Source organism: Symphodus melops (genome assembly GCF_947650265.1).
Source record: "Symphodus melops genome assembly, chromosome: 5".
NCBI lineage: Eukaryota > Metazoa > Chordata > Actinopteri > Labriformes > Labridae > Symphodus > Symphodus melops.
In genome coordinates, this window is record NC_136695.1 from 24908570 (window position 1) to 24929850 (window position 21281).

Genomic DNA, 21281 nt, shown 5'->3' on the forward strand with positions numbered 1-21281 from the left:
GATGCTGCACAACAAAACACACACGCACACACACACACACACACACACACACACACACACACACACAAAGCCCACTTATGTCACTGTTTCTAAGGAGATGTCAACATAGTCAAAACAGAAGAGGGAACGTGTGTGGAATTTTAAAACCGCTCACTGCTTCATCACTTCTTCCAGCATACGTCACTCCTACTGAACAAAACACACACACACACACACACACACACACACACACACACACACACACACACACACACACACACACACACACACACACACACACACACACACACTGCTGTACAGAGATAAGAAGCCAGTCTGAGAGATTTACATTTACTGTTTATTATCTGGAATAAAGTTAAACATTTCTTTTTCATCTACCAGACTGAAGAGACATTCACCTTAAATAGTTTACTCTTAGTTACTTAGATCCTGCTAAGGTTTTGTTAAAACACATACAGTACAAGCATCATCAGCAGTTTTTTTTGAAGACATATCTATATCTCCACCTCTTTAAAAAAAATAGTCCTGAGAAAGCGGACAAATAAATGCAGGCAAGACGTAGCTTTTAATTACACTTTTCCTACTTTGCATGCACAAAATACATTCCCAGGTCAAGAAGGAAACCAAATGAATCCTGCTTCCTATCAAAGTCAGTTATGTTGCCTCACTTCCTCCAGATGACACAGGACCGGCCTGTCAATAAATCTGTCCTTGGCTGCTGATGCACAACATCAGCAGCCATTAAAGCGTACTGTCCTCGCTGTCCTCATCGTGTGTGCTGAGGTGTTTCTTCCTGCGAGCTGTGATGGCCGCCCAGACTCGACACAGCATGCCCCCTCTGAAACATGAGATATTCAAAAAACATCCCAAACTCAACCGAGGCTTTTTTTTTGATTGAACACAACATAATGAGGGTGCCTGCATCTTTTCAACATCGCCCATCGCTTCCTATGTTTCTGCATGGACTGACGATGTGATTGTGATGTGTGATGGCGGCTCACCTTATTCCACAGTACATCAAGTCATCCCTGGAGGCAATGTGAAGGAGACAGTCCAAGGTGAACCCGTGAGAGATCAACTAGGAAAGAGGATCACAGAAGTGGATTACTAGTGCATGTATGAGTAATATCAACCAGCCTCAGGGGTGAAAAAAACAGAAAGAATGGCAGACGTTTGGTTGAGTTTACCTTATTGATAGTGTCTTGATCTACAGGAACAGACTTGAGCCAGTGCGCCAAAGCCTTCCTTTCTGGATTAGAGCTTTTCTGTTGAGCCATTTCTCCATCTATAAAGTACAGAGATAGCAAACACTTAGACCAAACGTACGCTATCTAGTGGGGTTATCTTGTTACCGCAGGCAAACAGAATAATCATTTTTCAAACCTACAAGTCAAGCTTAAACACATTACAGCTGATAAGTGGATGGTCTACGCCTCCGACACAAACCAGTCAGGCAGAAATCCTGCGCCTGGAGCTGAGGCGTGGCACGGATCAACTACGTATGAGTGTTAAGAAACATTAATAAGAACAACTAAGTTTACTGATAATCCAAAGGAGGGTTGGGTTCCTTGATGCAACACGGGTCATGCTGCAGCTTGTGTGGTTATCCTCAGACTGCAGACTGAGCTCTTACTAAATCTTACATGTCAGCTTATTACTCGAGTTATCAGCAAATTACTTTACAAACACAAAATAGGACTATTCCCTACACAAAATAAGATCACTACCTTTGTGTTTTTTGTTCATCTATAATATTAATCACGACAAAACGTATTTATTTGACGCAGTCAAACTAGCGAGTATATACCTTAGCGATGGTTTTAACCCATGATAAGAGTAAAGGATGGGAATGTTTTTGCTGGACCAAAGTCAAAGAATGAAGTCTGTATGAAGAAACTATGCAATAATTCAACAATTTATTTAATTTTAAAGTTTATTTTTGGACCATTTGTGCTTTATTTAAAGATAGGACATTAGCTAGAGTCTGAAATTGGGTAGAGAGAGAGAGGGGGAACAGACATGTAGGAAAAGAACCACAGGTGGAGGACTTCACCCTCCATACATGGGACACGCACACTAAGAACTAGGCTACCAGCGCTTCAACATGAAGGTTTTTCTGGGTTGCGGTTTTCTCTGTTTTGGTTAAATGTCGCACAGGTATTAGATTGGGTGAGTGTAAAAATCCAAAATTGGGTTTCAGAGGACAAAGTTCCTTCGCTGAAACAAAGTGGATTGGTTGGTCATGCTAAGTTAAATCCACAAATACTAACATGTGGCCATTACAATAAAGATACCAAACTTGCATTGGCTTTTGCATTTTCTGTCTGTTCAGGCCTTTAGATTAGATTTGGCTAACATAAGAATGGATTTTTGGACAGACTCTTGACTTTTAAAACTTTCAAAATATATTGTATATATGAATATGTTGTATTCAGTTTTCAGCTACTTTCTCTATAACAATTCTATCTATAGTTTCTAATATATTTTAATTCAGCATAAGAGCATCTCCAAAAAGCTCTACAAAGACCTTCTTACATAAACCATACTTGGCACTAAAATCAACTGTCCTATACTACAGTATGGACATATGAAACGTCACCTTCAGCTATGGCTTCTTTCCTCAGTGTATCTATCTGTTCCTGTCTCCTCTGCACTGTGTTCTTCAGTAGCTCCTGGTACTCGCTCTCCTTCTCGTTCAGCTGATTCAGCAGTCTGCAACACAATGGGCCGTCATTACTCAGCAAAAAGCAGCAACTCAAAAATCTCATTAGTCAGTGTTTACTGCCTACTAAAGAGGCCAGAGCTGCCAGACAGTGATAATATTTCATTTACATTTTAAACCTCTTAATGCTGGTGCCCTTGTTTATCATAAATTCCAGAGTCTTTATTAATAACGTCAAAATAATGTTGCACAACATGAACGCTTCGTGATAAAATGTACCGTCTGGTTTCTAGTCGCAGGTCTCTCAGTTTCTCACTGAGGGGACAGTTAGAGTTGAGGACGAGGTCTGTTGGGGAGTTCGGGCTGTCTGAAGGCAGAAACCCATTCAAGGTCGCTGCCGGCTGGTAGTCTAGCTGCGCCACCTGCTGGTCAGGGACAAGAGCTACAGGAGTGTCTGGGTCGGCATACTGCTCGTCAGGAGTGCTGTCCTCGATCTCGAATGAGGACTGAAGCTGGATTTTGAGCTCTGAGTGGCAGATGGGAGAGGAGGGAGTATGGATGAAGTGTAAACAATGATTGAATGAATAAAAGGAATAATGAAAAGGAAATACACAAGATCAGGAATACATTTAGAAACAGAAAGGATAAAAATAGATAAGGAAAATATCAATCTCCCTCCTCTAACCACTTGTCTTTAACAACTGCTTGTAACTCTGATGATTAACCAGAACTGAATGAAGCTGTACCTGGTAGGAGCACAGTGAGGGCGTCCTGGACTGCCTGTCTCAGCAGATTGTCCAGAGCAAACATCCAGTGAGGTTTCACCATCTGCTGCTTCAACACCTTCTTCACCTGAATACCGAGCACAGTGTTAAACATTCCATCCAAAAATCTCACAAAGCTGCGGAATCTCCAGGAAAATCTGTGCGTTGGCTGAAGTAAACTTACCGCATCTTGAAAGCCGAACAGCACCACCTGCAGGCTGCTCATCGGCACTGCAGCAGTGACCAGCGCAGCTCGGAGGTCTAAAAGGCTGCTGGTCAGCTGCTTCCTGTCCGGGGAGCGGATGTTGTCTCTCAAGCATTTCACAAGCTCAGTGATGTACTCTGCAGTCAGCGGCGAGCCCTCGCCGTGCTTTTAAGAAATCAAAAGAATTATGCTTAAAAAAATGTGGAAATTCTCTTCTCCAGAGTACACACGACTGGAACAGGAAGAATGATGATGTCGTTATCCCACAATTAAAAGCAAAACACACAAATGATGAAGCTGGAGTCATTTGTCTTACAAACAATGTTGTTGTGGATATCTGAAATTATTATTGTGGATAGGATTTATTTTAATTTTCTTCAAATTTATGAGAAATAAACAAATTCAAAATGTTTCAGTATTTGGACAGTTTTGGAACTGTATTGAAAACAGCATTGCCCTATGTTTTATGGATGACTCTTGAAAGAAAGAACTTTGGCAGATTCATAACTTTAAATCAGCATGAAAACATACAAAAATTAAAAAATATCAAATTAAATTATCATCCAGTGGTATGTGATAAAGAAACTAAAATGCCACAAAGCTGTAATGCACAAGTCAGAATATGTTCAACGTGCCCTGACATTCAAGATCAACTTCTTTATAATTAAGTTCAAACTCACTGAAGGCTGACATGAATTGCCCCACAGGGATAAATAAAGTTTTTAAAAAAATGCCATGTGACTGTTTGATTTTGTTCTTACTTGTCTGTCTTATTATTGTTTTTTTTTTTAAATATTTTTAGAGAGTGAGGAATGACTTGCAGAACAGGAGCCAGATTAAACCTGGACCACCTGCTTAGAAGACAATAGCCTTTGTAGATGGGGCGTACGCACTTACCACTATGCTACCTGCCCCCCATGTCTGTGATTTATTAAGAGTCACATACTGGTATAAAAGGCTCATTTATCTACAGATACTGTCATCACCTTTGAGTTAAGACTTTTACATTGTACTGACAAACAGGATCCTTGATTAACCAATCAGATTCAAAGTAATGCAAAGAACTTTTCTGTGACTTTCCTTCTTTACCCACCTGAGGCACACTGTCCTGTATGTTAAAGACGACCAGACTCATGTAGTCAGAGAGGACTCGGTGCAGTGTGTCTCTCCTCTCGCTGTCCTTTCTCAGCATGAAAAGACCAACACTCTCCTCTGTTGTGGCTGGACTGTACAGTTCTGATGGATTGTCCTCGGGTATCCTGGTGCATTAGACACAAATGATGATATATCTGTCAATAACTATTTTTTTTAATTCAGATTTCTCTTAGCAACGCACAGTTAAATGAATACATCGCCATTTCACAGAGTGGCAGAATGTCTTATTGTGCCCACACAGGAAACCAGTGTGGTTTTCCACTGACACAAAATCTTAGTACATTACAGCAGCGTGCACATAACCTTTAACTTTCCCCTCCTGTTGAGCAATTATCAAACTCACGAAAGGAAGCTGCTGGTGCTCGGTGGGCTCTCTGAGATTTCACTCGATAAGTGGGCAGAGTGGGGCCTCCTGAGGTCCAGAGAGCAGGACAGGTCGATCGAACCCGAATACGAATCAGTGTCCTCCACAAGGATGGAGATAGGTACAGACAGGCTGCGTTGATAATCAGCTGTAAACACCAAGAGAGATTAAAGGTAAATACAGACAGCTGGACTTTAAGATCAGATTTTGATGAATTTTATTTTTTGATAGAGGACAGTGGATAAAGCAGTAAATCGGGATGAGAGAGTACTGGGAAGGAGCCACAGGTTGGACTCGAACCTGGGCAACATAACTTCTTGGACGTCAGCGACCCCAATAAGACTTTTTTAACGGCAAAGGGAGCATTTAAGATAAACCCTCTGATGACAAACATACTGTATATAAGTAACATATACGAGGAGGAAGAGCAAAGTGTAAGTGTGAATCTGTGTGCTGAATCTTCACCTGAAGACAGGAAGTCGTTGGTTTCGGACTCATGCTGAGTCTTCACCTTCTTCCTGGGAGACGACCTGAGGAAGGTGTCATTCAGCAGCGCTTCAGCTGTGGCTCTGTCGTCAGGGTTCGGCTCAAAACAGTTCATGAGGAAGACCTTGGCCTTGTCCGACATGCACTCTGGAACCTTTGGGTGGATCTTAAACATGCCCACCTTGATGGAAGCGTGTGAAGGTTACTGACAATGTTAGGCGTTTATCACATTTACCATAAAAAAGGACACCGGCATCCAGTTTCGTTATTGTTGTTATTGATTGTGTGTGTATACCATATATATAATCATGTATGTATATATGTCTGTCTGTACATGTAAGCCAAGGCAAGGCAAGTTTATTCATATAGCTCTGTTCAGACACAAGGCAATTCACAGTGCTTCACAGACATCATTAAAGGACAGAAGAATGTAAAAGTACTCGATAAAGTAACAACTTTTAAAAACTATTAATTTGTTGGTGTAAGGCAGAAAGTATATCTCTAATTGAAAGCCTGAGTGAATTATATATATATATATATATATATATATATATAAAATGTATGTTGCTGCAGTATACATGTGTATATTGGTATGTGTTGTATGTTCATGTGTTGACCATGGAGGAAACGGATGATTTAATGGTTTGCTGTGATTTACAATCTTGCCTCTATTGTTCGAATAAAAATAAAAACATATGATAATTTAAACGACAGACAGTTGTGAGTAGGGTGGAAACAGAGGAGTTTATGATCAAACACAGGATCAGAGTGGATTGAGAACAAGAAAGTACATAAGACGTGTTTGGGGCGCTCTGAGACTTATTTAAACCTGTTGAAAAGGAGGAGAATATGTGACCTTTAACATCCACATTAAATACCACTCGCCCATATTTACCTTAAACATGGCTGCTTGAGGACTTCCCAGCTCATGAAAGGGGGTTTTGCCCGTTGCCATCTCTATGATTGTGCACCCAAGGGACCAGATATCAGCTGGCTTCCCATAACCCCGAGGCCCCTGGTCTATGATCTCTGGGGCCATGTACTGGAGAGTCCCTGATGAATAATGACATCATATACATGATTTAAATAAATGTCACATGTTGTAGTTACATCTGTAAATGGGGATTGTCCTTTTTAACATAAATCTTACCAGCAAATGTCTCAGTACATGGGTTGATTCCTGCCAACCGTTTGGAGGTTCCAAAGTCAGAGATCTTTAACACTCCACTATAGGTGTTGATTAATACATTATCTCCCTGCAGCAGACACAGAGATTTAGTTTAAAATCTTACTCCATAAAGCTTACACTGAATTATTCGACAGTGTGTAAAACATCTTTCTTCACCTTAATGTCTCTGTGGACTATCTGATGGTCGTGAAGGTACTTGAGCCCCTCGAGGATCTGTTTGGTGTAGAAGATGATGGTGGCTTCGTTGTCTTTCAGAGGACCCCATTTGGAGCGCAGGAGAGATGACAAACTTCCTACACGCAGGAATGACAAATAACACAAGTCGATGGACTTTTCAGAAAAGACTGCTGCTGTGACACAGCGTTTCTTGTAAGAGCAGGAAGCAGAAGAGAGTTTGGGGTAAAAACTTCTACTTCACTTTAAATAGACTAAAACTTTGCTTGCGTGTGGAACGTTATTTTCCTGACGTCAGTGTCTGAAATCTTGAACCACCCACTTTCTTAACCCTGACTTCCAGTTGATGTTACACAATGACACACACGCACTTACAAATCGAAATACCAGACTTCCTGGATGCTTATTACACGATTCCCCCAAAACAAAGCCCAACTGTAACTAAGGAAATGCAGGCCTTCAAATTGGGGGCAAGGCTTCCTTATGTCAGCTTTTTAAAGAAGACCAGACTGGCTTCTTTTTTAAGTTCCTCATGCAGACTGTTTTAAAACGCTTCTTGTGATAAATATAGTTTGTAGAGCTTGAGTTGCAACACTTGAGAAAGAATTGTGAAACAGTATCAGTAATAGTTCAATAAATGATTGTTTTGAGTTCAGTTGTTCTGATATAAAGATATATTATGCAACCTTAGTGAATTAGAATTTTGATTAAAAACTTTTTGATCATTGCATATCACTTACAATACTACGTTGACCATTTCCTTGATAAAATGTGGATCAGAACTGTGTCTTTTTTGGATTTACTCAATGCTTTAATTATCCGGTCAGAATCAAACAACCAATCAAAGGTTAGTTTGCACGTAACTAGCCAATCACAGTGACACTGCACAAACAGCGACCATCCGGCTTCCCTCTTACTCTCCGTCCTCGATTTCAACTCTACTGTGAGTTACAGGATTCCTACCTCCAGGTACCTCCTCCATGAAGATCTTGATGAAACCATCCTGGCTGACGGAGCCCAGGTACTGCACGATGTTTCTGTGTTTGAGCCTCTTGTGCAGAGCGATCTCCTCGTGGAGGGGCTGCGAGTACCTGCGAGGGAATGACAAATACGTGATAAGTGTGATCATGTGATTTTAGTCAACAGTACAACATTCAGTATCCGAACTGTAGAGGCTGACCAATTAGTTGATATCAATAGTGACTTGATACGCTAATGTAGCCCGATATTATCATCTGGCTTTCCAGATGAGTGACCATCTTGTCTTGTGTTTTACTGAATCTTTTTTCCTCAAGGGCTTGATAACTGCATTTAAGGGATAAATGTAACAAATGTGTCTATCCATCTTTAAAGATCAGACATAAGTCTACGAAAGATACTAGCCAAATGATCACTGTTGGATATTTCTCTCTTCCGAATATAGTTATTGGCCACAAAAATCCCATATCGGTCAAGCCCTGTGCAGTTATTGTGCAACAAGCATCTGTTTGTCCTCATATCCAAATAAACAGGCGTCTTATTGGTCAGAAAGAGCGTGAACTTATCTGGAAGACGCATCGCTGAATTCCAATGGCTGTGCTTTATAAACCTGATTTCCTGTCTGTGTTTTTTAAACAATATCTTTTCCCATAAAAGGGAGCTTCATGCTTTCACTTCTCGTTTGTCAACAATTTACAAATTGGACGCAAATTAAAACAGTTTTTTTCTGCATGTAATAGGAGAAGCTTGATGTTGAAGTCGAAACACCCAGGCTTTAGGAAAATACTCTGCAAAGTTTTGCAAATGAGCAAAAAATGCATTTAAAAATATCACATTTCCTTTGATGGAATCCTTTATTTCCACTTCACTCTGCAGTTACAAGCCAAAGCTTTGAGCAGATTATAGAGTAAAAAACAAAACAGAAGAAGTCTAAACACTTTCAATCCCCTCTGAGTTTCCTAAAAAGCACTCGGGATCCATAGCATGCCACTGCGTATCATCCCTGCCAAATCCTTTCCCTTTAAGGATATCATGGAAAAAGAACATTTTGTGAGAAACAGAGTAGCTGTGTGTCTCCCAAGCAGGGAGGAAAAAAAACTGTGCGAGTGCTGGTTTGTCGTACGTGCTGTCCTTCTCAGGGATTTCCTTGATGGCGATGCGTACTTGGTTGCTCAGGTCTCTCCCTGCGTACACCACTCCGTATGTCCCTTTACCCAGAACCACCTTGTCTCCATTCTCATTGGTCTCATAGATGTACTGGAGAGAAAGGAAAGCAGGACAGCAGGAGTCAGAAAGTGGTGACCGTAAGTGGAAACAGTCGGAGCAGTTGCTTGAATACTAACTTCCCCCTGGATAATACTTGAATTTCCCTCTGGATCAATAAAGTATCTGTCTGTCTGTCTGTCTGTCTGTCTATCTATCTTGTTAGGTCTCTCCTACAATAAAGCAGACTCTGCGTCAGACTGACACTGACCTCGAGTATCCCCCCACTCCCATGGTCCAGGTTCTGAGTGGGGTCTTCAGCCTCCTGAAGCAGAGAGTTCACCAGCTCACAGAAACTAGGGAGAGGAAACAGAGCGACAAGACACTGATGTGAATGGTGAAGCATGTGGCTGTTTCATGTTTCAGACACTCACAGCACCATGAGCTGTCGCCTAAAGGAATAAAGTTATTATCATACTTTCACTTTAAAAAAAAAAAAAAAAAAAATATTTGAAGGATACATCTACTTTGACAAACAGAATCAACACGTTGAGTTGGTCATTTTGAACACTGGTTGTCCCGATAGAAGCTCACTGTCTAAAGCCGTGGCCCTCGCTTTCATTGACGTATTAATATCGTCTGTTTACCACGAACAAAGCCCTCCATAATCTGGCTCCCTGCTACCCGTCTGAGCTCCTCCACCAGCACACACGAACCTCCTGCCACACTCAAGTTCACACCTACGGGCAAATTTGGAGTCACCTCCTGACCCAACAAGCACGTCTTTTGATTGCAGGAGGAAGCTGGAGTTCCTGGAGAGAACCGACATATGCAAACTCAAACCAGGAACCTCCTCGCTGGGATGCAACCACTGCATCACCATGCAGCCCCAAAAGTACGATAATAAGTAAATAAGTAAAGGAAAAATTCAACTTAACATTCCACACAAAGCAAACGTCACATGTTGAAAAATGGAGAAGGATGAGGCTTAAGCTTAATCGACCTAACCCTTATTTGCTTTTCAACACAAATATCCACCCAAAGTCAACAGCTGAAAAAATGTAATGCATACATACCATTAACAAACTATTGCAATCTTTACTCTTCTATTTAAAATGTTTCTTGTGTACTATTCCATAAACAGAATGACGTCTGTGCTTAGCTTGAGTTTAGTATTCAAACCGTTCAACGACTCTAGTTTTTGCTCAAAAATGCACACGCACAAATTCGAGCCACAAATCCTAAAGAACAAATGCAAGATAGAGATTCAAACCTTTTGTTTGTTTACAATAACATCTCCATAGAGATCCCTCAAGGGTTGAGTTGACCCGAATTACATCAAAGTGAATTTCAAACAGTACATGCCGACTTTTTCAAAGTCATACACAAAGTGTTTACTTGACTTTATTGCTTTTGGCAGTGACAGTTCTGACGGGACACATTGTCTTCAAAAAGCATTTAAAGTAAAAAAAAAAAGTATGTGTATTCACAAGGTCAGCGGTCATAGAAATAGATCTGATCTGGCCTGTGGTAGAAACTACAGATTAGACGGAAATACATATTGTTTTGTGATTTGGGTCACCTGACCATCTGTCCTCTGGGTTTTTCTTAGAAAGGCAGTGAAGGCATCATGACTCATTCACGCATTTACATCATACCTATTTCTCCAAACCACTGGCGAGACTCTAAAGTTTAATGGTCTGTTCTTATGTATCCTGCAAGCCAGCTGGTCAGTAAGTGCTACCTATCATTAGCACGACCTCACACCCACACATAGACTCACTCAAAACCGCACACTCTGTATCTTCGCCAACTTGTTTGTCACTCACCCTTTACAGTGGAGCTCAGAGGGGAAGCAGAGCTGGAAGTCATCTGAATTGTAGTGGACATACAGGAAGCAGCTTCGCTCATCGATCTTTGAAACACTTTGGAGGGGAAAAAAAGGAAATCAAGACATAACTCTTAAATCAGTAAGAAGGCCTCACTTATTTGAGTATAACATTCATAAAGGGATGTGAAAGTGGTTAAATTAACCCTTTCTCTGTTCCACATAGGGACAAAACAACTACTTGAACTACAACAGGGTTTAAGTACAGAAATGGAGGGGGAGATTATTCAGTAAACGCTGATAACAGCAAACAAGAACAAAGAAAACAATGCCTGTCCTTTATTTCCAGACACTACTATCTGATAAAGTTGTTTATTTAATGTTGTTTTAAATGAGTACGCAGATGACAGGATGATACTGTTTGCAAAAATCTGCCAAAGTGCAAACAAGATAAGGGGTAAAGTCCAACCTGATCAGTAGCTTCACATGAACAAACACACATCTAGAAACAACAACAAAGCCTGAAACTAAAAGTCTGACTGACAGCCAAGGTTTCCCAGAAAACCAGTATGTTTTGGGTCCCCGGGCTCTGCTGCATGTTTGACCACGCCCAGCACTGACAGAGCAGATACTTGAGAGATGTCGGCACACGCTGTATTCCACTTTACCTCACTCCTCGAATTGCACAGGCCGGGAAAGTCCACTGGTGTAAGCCTTTCTGTGGAATCAAGGATGAAGCTAAATTACAGTCTGACATGAGGAAGCAGCTTTTATTTTCACATGTGCTCACATGAAAAAGAAAAAAAGTAAACATTCAGAGCTGCTTACGTATGAAGTAGGATACAGTGACAAAGAACACGCCCACACTCGGTTGGATTAAACATTTACTGGAGCGTAAACCAGTGGAAAAATGTTGGCTCTTCCTTTTGTTATGCAATGTGTTTAGCTTTCTGAACGGGCTACAGGTTTTTAGAGGCAGGCACCTCTGCTCCAGGGATAGGATGGGGGTGGAGGGTCTACATACCTTTAAGGGTGTGATGTGTTTCAACTGGACAGTGCGACTTCCATCCTCCTCGCTCACACACACGATAGCTGGTTGAAGGACTTTACTCGGCTCAAGAATGAGCACCTGGAATGAAGAAATGATTACATCTATATTTTACAATAACCACATGCGATTCTTTTATTTATAATAAGCTATTAAAACTGTGTTAGTTTCTCCATCATTTCGGGACTAAATCCCTTAAATTGGAATTAATGATGTCATCAAAAGTCACATTCACTGTTTGTCTGTTGGACAGAGGAAATCGATCAATGCCACATAAACACATACCGACAGTAATTTTAAGATTTATCAGGGCCTTTCTTGTAGGCTTGCACCATCTATGACTATAGTCATGTTTTCAGTCATAGTTGATATGTGGAAACGTGTGCCTTATGGAAATGATTCATGTGAGAACCAGAACAACAGCAACCAAAATATCTGTTAGTTGCATCAAAACAACCGTGGGCTTCATTCTTATTGTTTGTTTCAACCTTCGTATCAAAAGTGACAGATTATGGTCCCATTGAAGCAACTTTGACCTGACTTTTCTGTATCTTGTCTTTCAGCTACTGTTTGAAGTTTGTTCGGTCTTACTGGGCAGCGATCTGTTGAGACAGTAGGTTTACAGGTCTGCAAAAGCAGCTCCATCCAGAAGTCCACAGTGTCCTGTTTGGGAGACTTCACCTCAGGTGGCTTGGAAAATTGACGGTACAGGATGAAAGTCTCCATAATTGATGCCACGTACCTGAAAGAGTCACGCTTAACTCATTAATCCAGAGCATTTAAATATTTAAGTAGCATCAGAATCACTGGGAAAGCTTTTGTATCCACAGGGATTTTAATCAAACCAATCAAAAGAAACGTGCTCTTCAAAATGAAGCTTCATGATGCTGATTAACCCCGCTGATCTGCATGATCAATACTAATCAAGAGCTGCTGTTTAAGCCTCACCAGATTGGAGCGTTGAGTCTGTAGAGTTTGTCGGAGCCCTCTATGACTTTTTTGTGTTCATTAGCGAGGATGTTCGCTCCGATGTAGAAGCCCACGTCCCAGTAGTCCTTCATCTTCTCTAAACTGCCCTTTCTACCGAGCAGGGTGCTCAGGGTCACACCTAAACACCAACATGACAACACACAATTCATTGACAATCACATATTTACTTCTTGCCTGATAATCTAATATGTAAAAAAAAAAAAAGTCCATCCTCTTCATCGTTGCCTGCTCCACATTTTAGAAAATGTGTGCTCAAACTGGTCATTTGGAGATTTTTCCTTTATGACATCACAAAGGGCTGTAACCCCTCCCCCAGGTGGGTGACACTCCCACAGCTAGGTGTTTGTTCTGCAGTCTGAGTCTGCCATCTCACCGTAAGCAAATGGGCGCGGTGCAAAAAAAAGCCTTAGCCACCCAAGTCCTTCCAGAGAGGGGCGTGGTCAGACACAGCTCATTTGCATTTAAAGCTACAGAAACAGCTAGGAGACTAATATGTGGCACAAACATTTGATATGGGGTGTGATATGGGGATGATAAATCTTTAAAAAATAAAATAAAAACTTTAATCTCAAAGCATTAATCACCGATTTTGCGCAGCTCAATGGAAGTTTCAAATTCATGTCCAGCTGCCATCAGGAGGACCACGTTGTTGATGCCTGAGTGTAGAGTTGGCTCTGTCTCAAAAGCTTTTCCGTACCTGTTGAAGAACATAAAGGTAGCACTGACGTGTTAAACAACAACACGAGGAAAGTAGCATGGTTAATAATATTTCAACATAAACAAAAAAACAAGTACAAGCAGCTACAATTTAAAAAACAAACACTTAGAAGTCTATAGGGCCAAACTGTTGTGTAAAAAACAAACACTGTCACTGCATGTGGACAAACACATAGCGATTGTACCAATAGCACGCCTGGTCTCTGCTGCTCCCGTCCGTGAACCCAGAGCTCATAAACATGTCTTTGTAGATGCGTCCACACAGGCAGTAGACATCCGACGCGACCTTCCCCCCCGACTCCACGATAGGAAGAATGGCCTTCAAAGCTTTAGCACGATCTCCAGGATGATTCCTCCTGGTGTGGGAAATTCAAAGTAGTAAATGGTGATAAATGAAATTCAAACCGAAATACTAGACACCAAGATGAACCCAGAGAGATAAGAGGATAATATGAAAAGCAGAATGTGAAAGTAGTAGGATACTTTTGTTTACCTGTTCAGTGCAAAAATATAATGAAACTTAATATTCTGATGGCCCGCTACCAGACACATGGGCAGGTCGTTCAGGGTCTCCACCAGCTTGATAATGGAATCATAGTCCTGTTGGATAATGCAGGACTCTATTTACAGGGGTCTCATCCAAATAACGTTGTCTGTGTTATTGCAACATTTACATCTCATCATCATGTTGCCCTTAAATGTTGCTTCTGATAGTGTCGAAATAAACTTGCATACAATTTGAATCTGGCATTTGAATCATAAACTCTTGCAGGGTGCAGGTGTGTCAGCTAAATGCATGTCTCAAGAAAAAACATGCTATGTTAGTGTGTTTATGCGCAGTTAATTTACCAATTACTGAAATCATTGACAGCTTTTATCTCGATATTAATCGCAGATTTAACAGGTCTTTTGATTTGTTTTCACAACGCTGTATTAGTGAGCATTTCCTCAGGTGCACACAGAAACACACACCTGAATGTCCCTGTAGGACAGCAGCAGGTTCATGACTATGTCAGGTGTGAGAAGCTCCACGCTGTCCAGTCGCTTCTGTATGCTGCTCAGCTCCGCGCTCAAGGCCTGTCCGCTGAACCTCTCCCGTGCCGTACGGATCTCATGCCTGATCGACTCGCGGAAATACTCACTGTGTGCAGGAAGAGCAGAGGTGTCATGACGTTCTCACACTTTTACAATCATAAATGAATGAAGCCGAGTGAAGTCCAACATGACGGAGTTGCAACTCAAGCAAACGCGTGTGTAACCTGAGATGATAATGTTTTTGGCAAAGCATGTGCTGCTGATCAGAGCGCTGCAGTTCAAGTCTGACCTGGTGTGAACGTGTACGTTGTTGAGCAGATGAACCAGTCTCTCGACCAGCGGGGTCAGCAAGGGCTCCAGCTGGAAACTGGGCTGCATCAGGTCTTTGATACCGGTCATCATGGTAGCATCAGAAGCAAACACTTTGCCCTGAGGGGACACTACGTACGGGATCAATGTGTAGCATCCACACTGCTCCTACAGGCAGAAAATATGCATCAAACAACAAATTAACCATCAGAGTCTCACTTGATTGTAGGCATCTTCATTTAAAGACGGCATATAAAATGCTACAAAACAGCATAGCAGGTGATACCAGAACTTTAGTCACCCCCTATTTTCTCTTTTCAAATTTCAAGTTCAAGTTATACAGCATGACTGATACTTATCTATCTTGCATTTTTGCAAAATGTGAGATAGTGCAAGTTATTCCACATTATTGTATATTTTACTACATTCATATTTTGCATTATAGTCCCAAAAAAACACATTTGTGTTTGGACTACAGTATTTAGCTTTTGTATGTCTTTCATTGTTCATGAACATAATCAGCAGATCTTCAATCTTGATATGATTCAGTTGCAGCCAAAGGTGAATGGACATGCATGTTGTCATTTCATTCACAAACCAAAGCAGAGTGCAATGACTCCTACTGAATAAAACATTTTAGTAAAAGTAGCCAACATTCATCTTCACCAGATCACCAGACACCTCCACCACCCAAGAGTTCACCTAAGGTCTTAACTCACAGAACACAACTTTATTTCTCACAAACTAGGTTATAAAGCTGCAATAACTAAATGATTTGAATGAATGAGTCTTCACTGTGGTGCCCTTAAAGCATAAATGTTTTCTGGTAGGACTGACTGTAAAAAAAAAAAGTCTATCCTCTTCATCTTTTGCCTGCTCCACATTTTAGAAAATGTGTGCTCAAACTGGCAGGCTCTGTTTTGATGCATTTACCTTGACAGCCTGTAGATCACTGTCTTTCTTGTAACAGTAGAGTATAATGTTGTTAGTCATGCTGAAACTTTCTCGCACTCCGAGGTGATAGAAAAGGGAAGGCTGGCAGAAGAAGTCACTCATCTCCACCACTGCAACATCTGTGTGAGGGGGGGTTAAAACAGAGGGTGAGTTTGCGTAATTCAATGATTAACATAGAGCCCCGCGTGCCTGCACTTGCCTGCGTTGTAGAAACTATCCAGGATGTCAGTGGTGCCTAGTGAGATCCTGTCAAATGGAATGGTTTTGAAAACGGCGTGTGCGTCCGCGCAGGCTTCCTTTAAGCATTTCAGTGATAAGTTCTCCTCAGTTTGAGGCACGGACGCGTCCTCGTTGACAATGTACGCCACGGATACAGCTCTGGTCCGACTCCGCGGAGAGACGATCTGTTTACCGCCGTTCAGGTCCAGGGCCAGAGAGTCCTGCCACAAACTTCCAGCGGACACCCAAACCGGGTCTTTCCTCTTCTCGTGCAGGCTCATCCGCCTGCGCTCCGTGGTGTACATTCTTTACGATCTGCTGACACTTAGTGCATGCGAGTCTTTTTTTTTTTAACGAATACCTCATTTAGAAATCCAAACTACAGGGTTGCTTGATCGTGTAATTCCCCAGGTGCGTCGCCGCCGCCTCCTCTCATACCAAATATCCAGTAACATTCCCGGTACTAACGACACTCGACCCGCCCTGCTCTCCTCCCCTGATCCGCTCCGCCCGCTGACATTTTCAGACTGAAACTGAACACCACACAGGCCGACTCAAGCGTGACCTCTGCTGTGGGAAACGATACACCTTGGAAGTTAGATAGGCCTACTTAGAAACCTGTTCAATTGTGCGTTGTGCTGGTTTAGATTTTGATCTATCTTCTTTACTTTGCCTATAGCTATTATTTCAACCGTGCAATTTTAAATTCAGAGATAAAGTGCATTATTTACCATGCATGTCATTTACTGTGCATTGTAGTCTTGTGTGTTGTCTTATCTGGCCCCTGAATCCCTGATAAGATTTTTAATAAGTGATAAAGACATGCTATTGGCTGTTACTTCCCGAAGGTTTATAGGCCTATATCTGATTCTTTTAGTATGGTGGCCCTGAAGGACTGCACACATATTTCATGATTTAAAAAAAATAAATAAAATAAATAAAAAAAAAAAAACATTTTACAGGACTCGGAAACATTTCACCAAATGCAAAACTTACTTTGCAGTTATTTGTGCAGTCGCCTGTCAAGGCCGCTACATTCGTCTCATTCTCAACAATCAAGTAAACACTGAACTTTATCAAAATAAATGTTAAATACTACTCACAACAACAAACTTGTAGTGAAAAACTCTCGTGACGCACGTTGATTGTGCTAGTGCACGTAAGGGACAGAGAACGAGCAGGTGGACAGGGAGACATGATTGGTTTATCAGATTGTTACCTCGTGGCAGACACTGGTCGAAGTTCTTACAGCTGCTACAGATGCAACATACTTCATCTTTTTGTTGAGAAAAACGAACATTCAAATACACAATTCCATGCACAAAAATACAAACTCACGAGATGGCAAACTTTCACTGTCTTTATTTACAATACATAAAAGGACGTTTACTATAAATGCGTTGGGCTTCAGTGAAGACAAACGAAGGGGAAGTCTTTAAACACAACAGTATCAACTTTTTTTTCCCTGCACTACAAAGCAAAAAAAAAAAAGGCATCATTTTAAGTTGAATATCTGTAAAGTTTAACTCCATCACGACGCTTAATGACATGAATCTAGAGTTCACATTCCACATGTACGATGACGTCTGTAGCCCCAAAGACAGAAAACAAGATATGACTATTTAGCTAAAATGTTGCACTCAGTGCTGTAATCCAAAAATATAATTAACTATTTCACTTGGCAAGATATCTCTATCTGGCACCAAGCACTTTATGTTGTGGGCACTGTCTGCCGTGAGGTCAGTCATGCATCACTCTGACGTTACACAAACAACCTGAGAATAGGAAGTCTTCTTGGAGACGGCTGTGGCAGGTTTAAGCAATAGTTCGGTAATTACATCAAATACAAACAAGCTGTGTTCCATCGATTCAGTGCTTTTAAGCATCAATGCATTGTTTCATTTCCTGCAGAAACAACTGATGGATAAAAGGTCCAGGATGTTACCTAAGAAGAATGAACACGGGCAGAGGAGCATGTGAGAGCTATTTTACGCATCAAGGCCCTCGTCCTCCTCGTCTTCGCCTTCCTCCGGCTTTGCGTCCACCTCGGCTGTGTCGGAGAACTCGTGCAGGAGGACGTACTCGCGGCTGCTGAAGCCGAACTTGATCACGTCCTTTTCTTTGAGCTCGTAGTAACGCTGGGATTCAATACGCTGGTTGTTCAGGTAGGTGCCGTTCCCCGAGCCCAGGTCAATGATGTAAGGCCGTACCCTGCGTCCAGAGGTGCCGTCGGCTCGTGTGAACCCCATCAGTCTGCACAAACACAGACGGAAAGGCGGAGATTTACTCGCACAAAATCTTCCAGGTTCTTATGTGACACATTAAAGACGACACATTTTAAGGCATGAGAAAGAAAACACTGAGTCGATGACTGTTTTCCTCACCTGTACTGGAATACTGCATGTTGCTTCGAGCAGGATGGGTGATCAATGGGGATATCTGCGATTTTTCTCTGCCTCCCCAACAAATAGGCACTCTGTCTGTGAATGTACATCACTGGAAGGGCTTCGTCGTTCTTGAAAGGGTACAGTCGCCACCTGCGTTTGGGAATGCGCGCCTCAGGCGGCTCGTTGTACTTGATCACCACCCCCCGGAATGTGTTCGTGTCTTCTGTGAGCGCCCCGGACAGCTCGAAGTTGGGCTTCTCCACCTCAGCAGGAGCAGCACTCGACTCGTCATCTCCTTCCTCCGGCCTACTAAAATCGTGCTCCTGGTTTTCCTCGCGCCGCTGACGGTTTTCCCTGCGCCGCTGGTCGTGCTGCTGTCTCTCAGCTTGTTGCTGGGCAACTGCGTCTCGTCCTCTCTGCCTGTCTCCGTCTCGGTCTCCACTGTGGTCTCTGTCCCGCTCTCTGCTGCGGTCTGTCTCATCGCGGTTTGATTCCCACCGGCTCCTTCTCTCCTCCGGTGGGTTGTTTCTTCTCCTCCTCCTCTCATCACCACTTGCCCGAGAATCCTCACGTTCCTGAGAGATATTCAGAAAAAAAGGCTACATTAAAAATCAGTCAAGGACAAATTCTTCCTAGTTGTGGATTCATACAGAAGTCACCATATCAGGAGTTATGTCATCTGACAGACATGATTGAAAAGCAGCCATGATGGTATCTGCATTTAACAATGATGACAACATCCTTATTATGACCCACTAAAAGAGCCTTGATTCGGTCATTACATTCTTATTTTTGATGATTTACTTCTCTATTTTTTACATTTCTCATCTTTCATCATCCTTCTGTCTTTTACATACTGATGTTTTGTGTAGTTTACCATCTTGACTTGAGGTTATGTTGTCTAAAACTCTCGTCTTGCATTTGTTTGCACCTCCACTTTGCAAACTCTTCTCATAAAGTGCCTTTAAAACAAAGTCTTATAATTCTGTTATAATTAAACGTGCCTCAAGCAGGCAGCAGATGTAAACTAACCTGGTTCAACTATAATCACATATTGTATGAACAACTTGTAGAACTCAGGTAAAAAAAAATCTTTTTACAATCACAGTAACAGGTCTTGTAGGTCTCAAACTATTTGCTTTCAAACCTTAGCGCAGTGTGTTAACAGCTGTATGCGGATAAGAGGTGTTATTTGTCAAAGTAACACAATAAACAATTTAAGCAACAGCTAGTAAAATAAGTGATATGGTTAAAGGTCAGCATTTGTTTATGCTTGTAAGTCTCTGCATCATTGTAATGACTGAAAAAGTCAAAGTTTCAACATGTGTTTAGTCTTGATACTTGTGTGTGTAGTTCTTTAGATGATTTTTAACAGTATTAAAAAGTCATTTTCAGTTGACAGTACACACTCGTTTTATTTTGACATCTTCACTCGGACTCCTCCTGCTGCCTCGTCTTGAAGGAGAAGTCTCTCTTCTACCTGGAGAGCGGTCTCTCGTCCTCACAGGGGACCTACAGGAAGAAAAACAGAGACTCAAAGTGAACAGACATTTATACACAGCCATGTTGTTGTCGTTTAGATTAAACTATGATGGTCACTGCAGATGGAAATTATAATCTCGTACGAAACATCTCTTCTCTATGAGATTAATGTTATATTTGTACATGATCCCTGACAACTAAACTAATAAACTAAACAAAAAGTTATATAATTATATATATATATATATGATGCACTTAAAACAAAAACAAAATAGATCAAATAAAAAAACGGACAGTATGATAAGTCAATATATATCAAAAGGATGTCTTTTGAAAGTAATGTGCGAGAGAAATTAAACCCAGAGGGGCTTATCGAGTGGCCAACACTTGTATTTTCTGTTCAGGTAAACACCTAGAATTAGTGGGATAAACACTAAGATGATGGTATTATCGTGAAATTACCTGCTTTTCCGTCTCCTCGGAGGACTGCAGCGTTCGGCGGATCTGGACCGAGAGCGGCGGGATGTCTGCGGCCTCTCCGGGCTCACTCTCTCCTTCTTAATCTTCACTTTGGGTTCCCGCTCGGGAGATTCCCTCCTCCTGTGTCGCTTTTCTTTGGTCATCATAAAGTGTATAAACTAATACAATCGTTTTTGGACCAAACTTACATCTGTGTCCTCACAGAAGCGCATACAAAAACAAAGAGAAACTCAAACACGTCGCGACCGTAAACTTCGACTGTTGCTCAAACGACGAACTTCCGCTTCCGGCGGTTCACTTAAAATATGATCTCGGCTGGATTACTGTAACTGGTTCCGTGTTTTCATCTCGGTAACTTGAGAAAATTCAAATGGTTTACTTTTCATACAAAAGTTTAAGAATGTTTATATATTAATAAAAAAGTGCACATCCGTTTCATCTTTTGCAGTGCTTCTGTACGTTAGTATACATACAATAAACGATTCAACAAAAATACGCGGAAAATGAGTTTACGAGCCTGCATGTGTGCTGCATTGATTAAAAAATATATAAGAAAACAAAATAATAAACAAAAATTCTTACTGTACATTACCGTAATCTTACCACCGATTCTAGACTGTTCCAAACGGTGAAACTGAAAAGCAACGCTGAT

General features: G+C 41.5%; 2 protein-coding genes across 2 annotated transcripts; both read right to left on the reverse strand.

The window, feature by feature from the left end:
- Positions 1-323: 323 nt before the first annotated feature.
- On the reverse strand, positions 324-16917 carry LOC306824462 (mitogen-activated protein kinase kinase kinase 5). The gene is made up of 28 exons (XM_079344635.1): positions 16261-16917; positions 16041-16180; positions 15088-15275; positions 14736-14904; positions 14257-14363; positions 13949-14119; positions 13631-13743; positions 13005-13164; positions 12648-12798; positions 12033-12137; positions 11677-11726; positions 11010-11105; positions 9452-9536; positions 9101-9234; positions 7963-8090; positions 6982-7118; positions 6787-6892; positions 6532-6689; positions 5616-5817; positions 5130-5298; positions 4725-4890; positions 3611-3796; positions 3409-3514; positions 2942-3188; positions 2600-2712; positions 1188-1285; positions 1002-1078; positions 324-838 (listed from the first exon to the last, which is right to left on the reverse strand). The coding sequence occupies exons 1-28, from the start codon at positions 16583-16585 to the stop codon at positions 742-744; spliced, it is 3984 nt and encodes a 1327-aa protein (XP_079200761.1). The 5' UTR covers positions 16586-16917; the 3' UTR covers positions 324-741.
- Positions 16918-17622: 705 nt separating this feature from the next.
- On the reverse strand, positions 17623-21278 carry snip1 (Smad nuclear interacting protein). The gene is made up of 4 exons (XM_079343656.1): positions 20612-21278; positions 20077-20179; positions 18665-19242; positions 17623-18533 (listed from the first exon to the last, which is right to left on the reverse strand). Exons 1-4 carry the CDS (start codon positions 20773-20775, stop codon positions 18269-18271), a joined length of 1110 nt encoding a protein of 369 aa, XP_079199782.1. The 5' UTR covers positions 20776-21278; the 3' UTR covers positions 17623-18268.
- Between the last annotated feature and the right edge of the window lie 3 nt (positions 21279-21281).

What these genes read in the sequence shown, in the direction of transcription:
- LOC306824462 (XM_079344635.1), bottom strand. Translation starts at nt 16,585, where the DNA reads ATGTACACCACGGAGCGCAGGCGGATGAGCCTGCACGAGAAGAGGAAA. An exon ending in ATCCCTGAGAAGGACAGCAC is followed by an intron (nt 8,091 to 9,100) that starts GTACGACAAACC and finishes ATTCCCTCGCAG; the next exon opens with GTACTCGCAGCCCCTCCACG. An exon ending in ATGTACTGAGACATTTGCTG is followed by an intron (nt 6,690 to 6,786) that starts GTAAGATTTATG and finishes ATTATTCATCAG; the next exon opens with GGACTCTCCAGTACATGGCC.
- snip1 (XM_079343656.1), bottom strand. Translation starts at nt 20,775, where the DNA reads ATGATGACCAAAGAAAAGCGACACAGGAGGAGGGAATCTCCCGAGCGG. An exon ending in CCGAGGAGACGGAAAAGCAG is followed by an intron (nt 20,180 to 20,611) that starts GTAATTTCACGA and finishes TTCTTCCTGTAG; the next exon opens with GTCCCCTGTGAGGACGAGAG. An exon ending in CATGCAGTATTCCAGTACAG is followed by an intron (nt 18,534 to 18,664) that starts GTGAGGAAAACA and finishes GTGTTTGTGCAG; the next exon opens with ACTGATGGGGTTCACACGAG.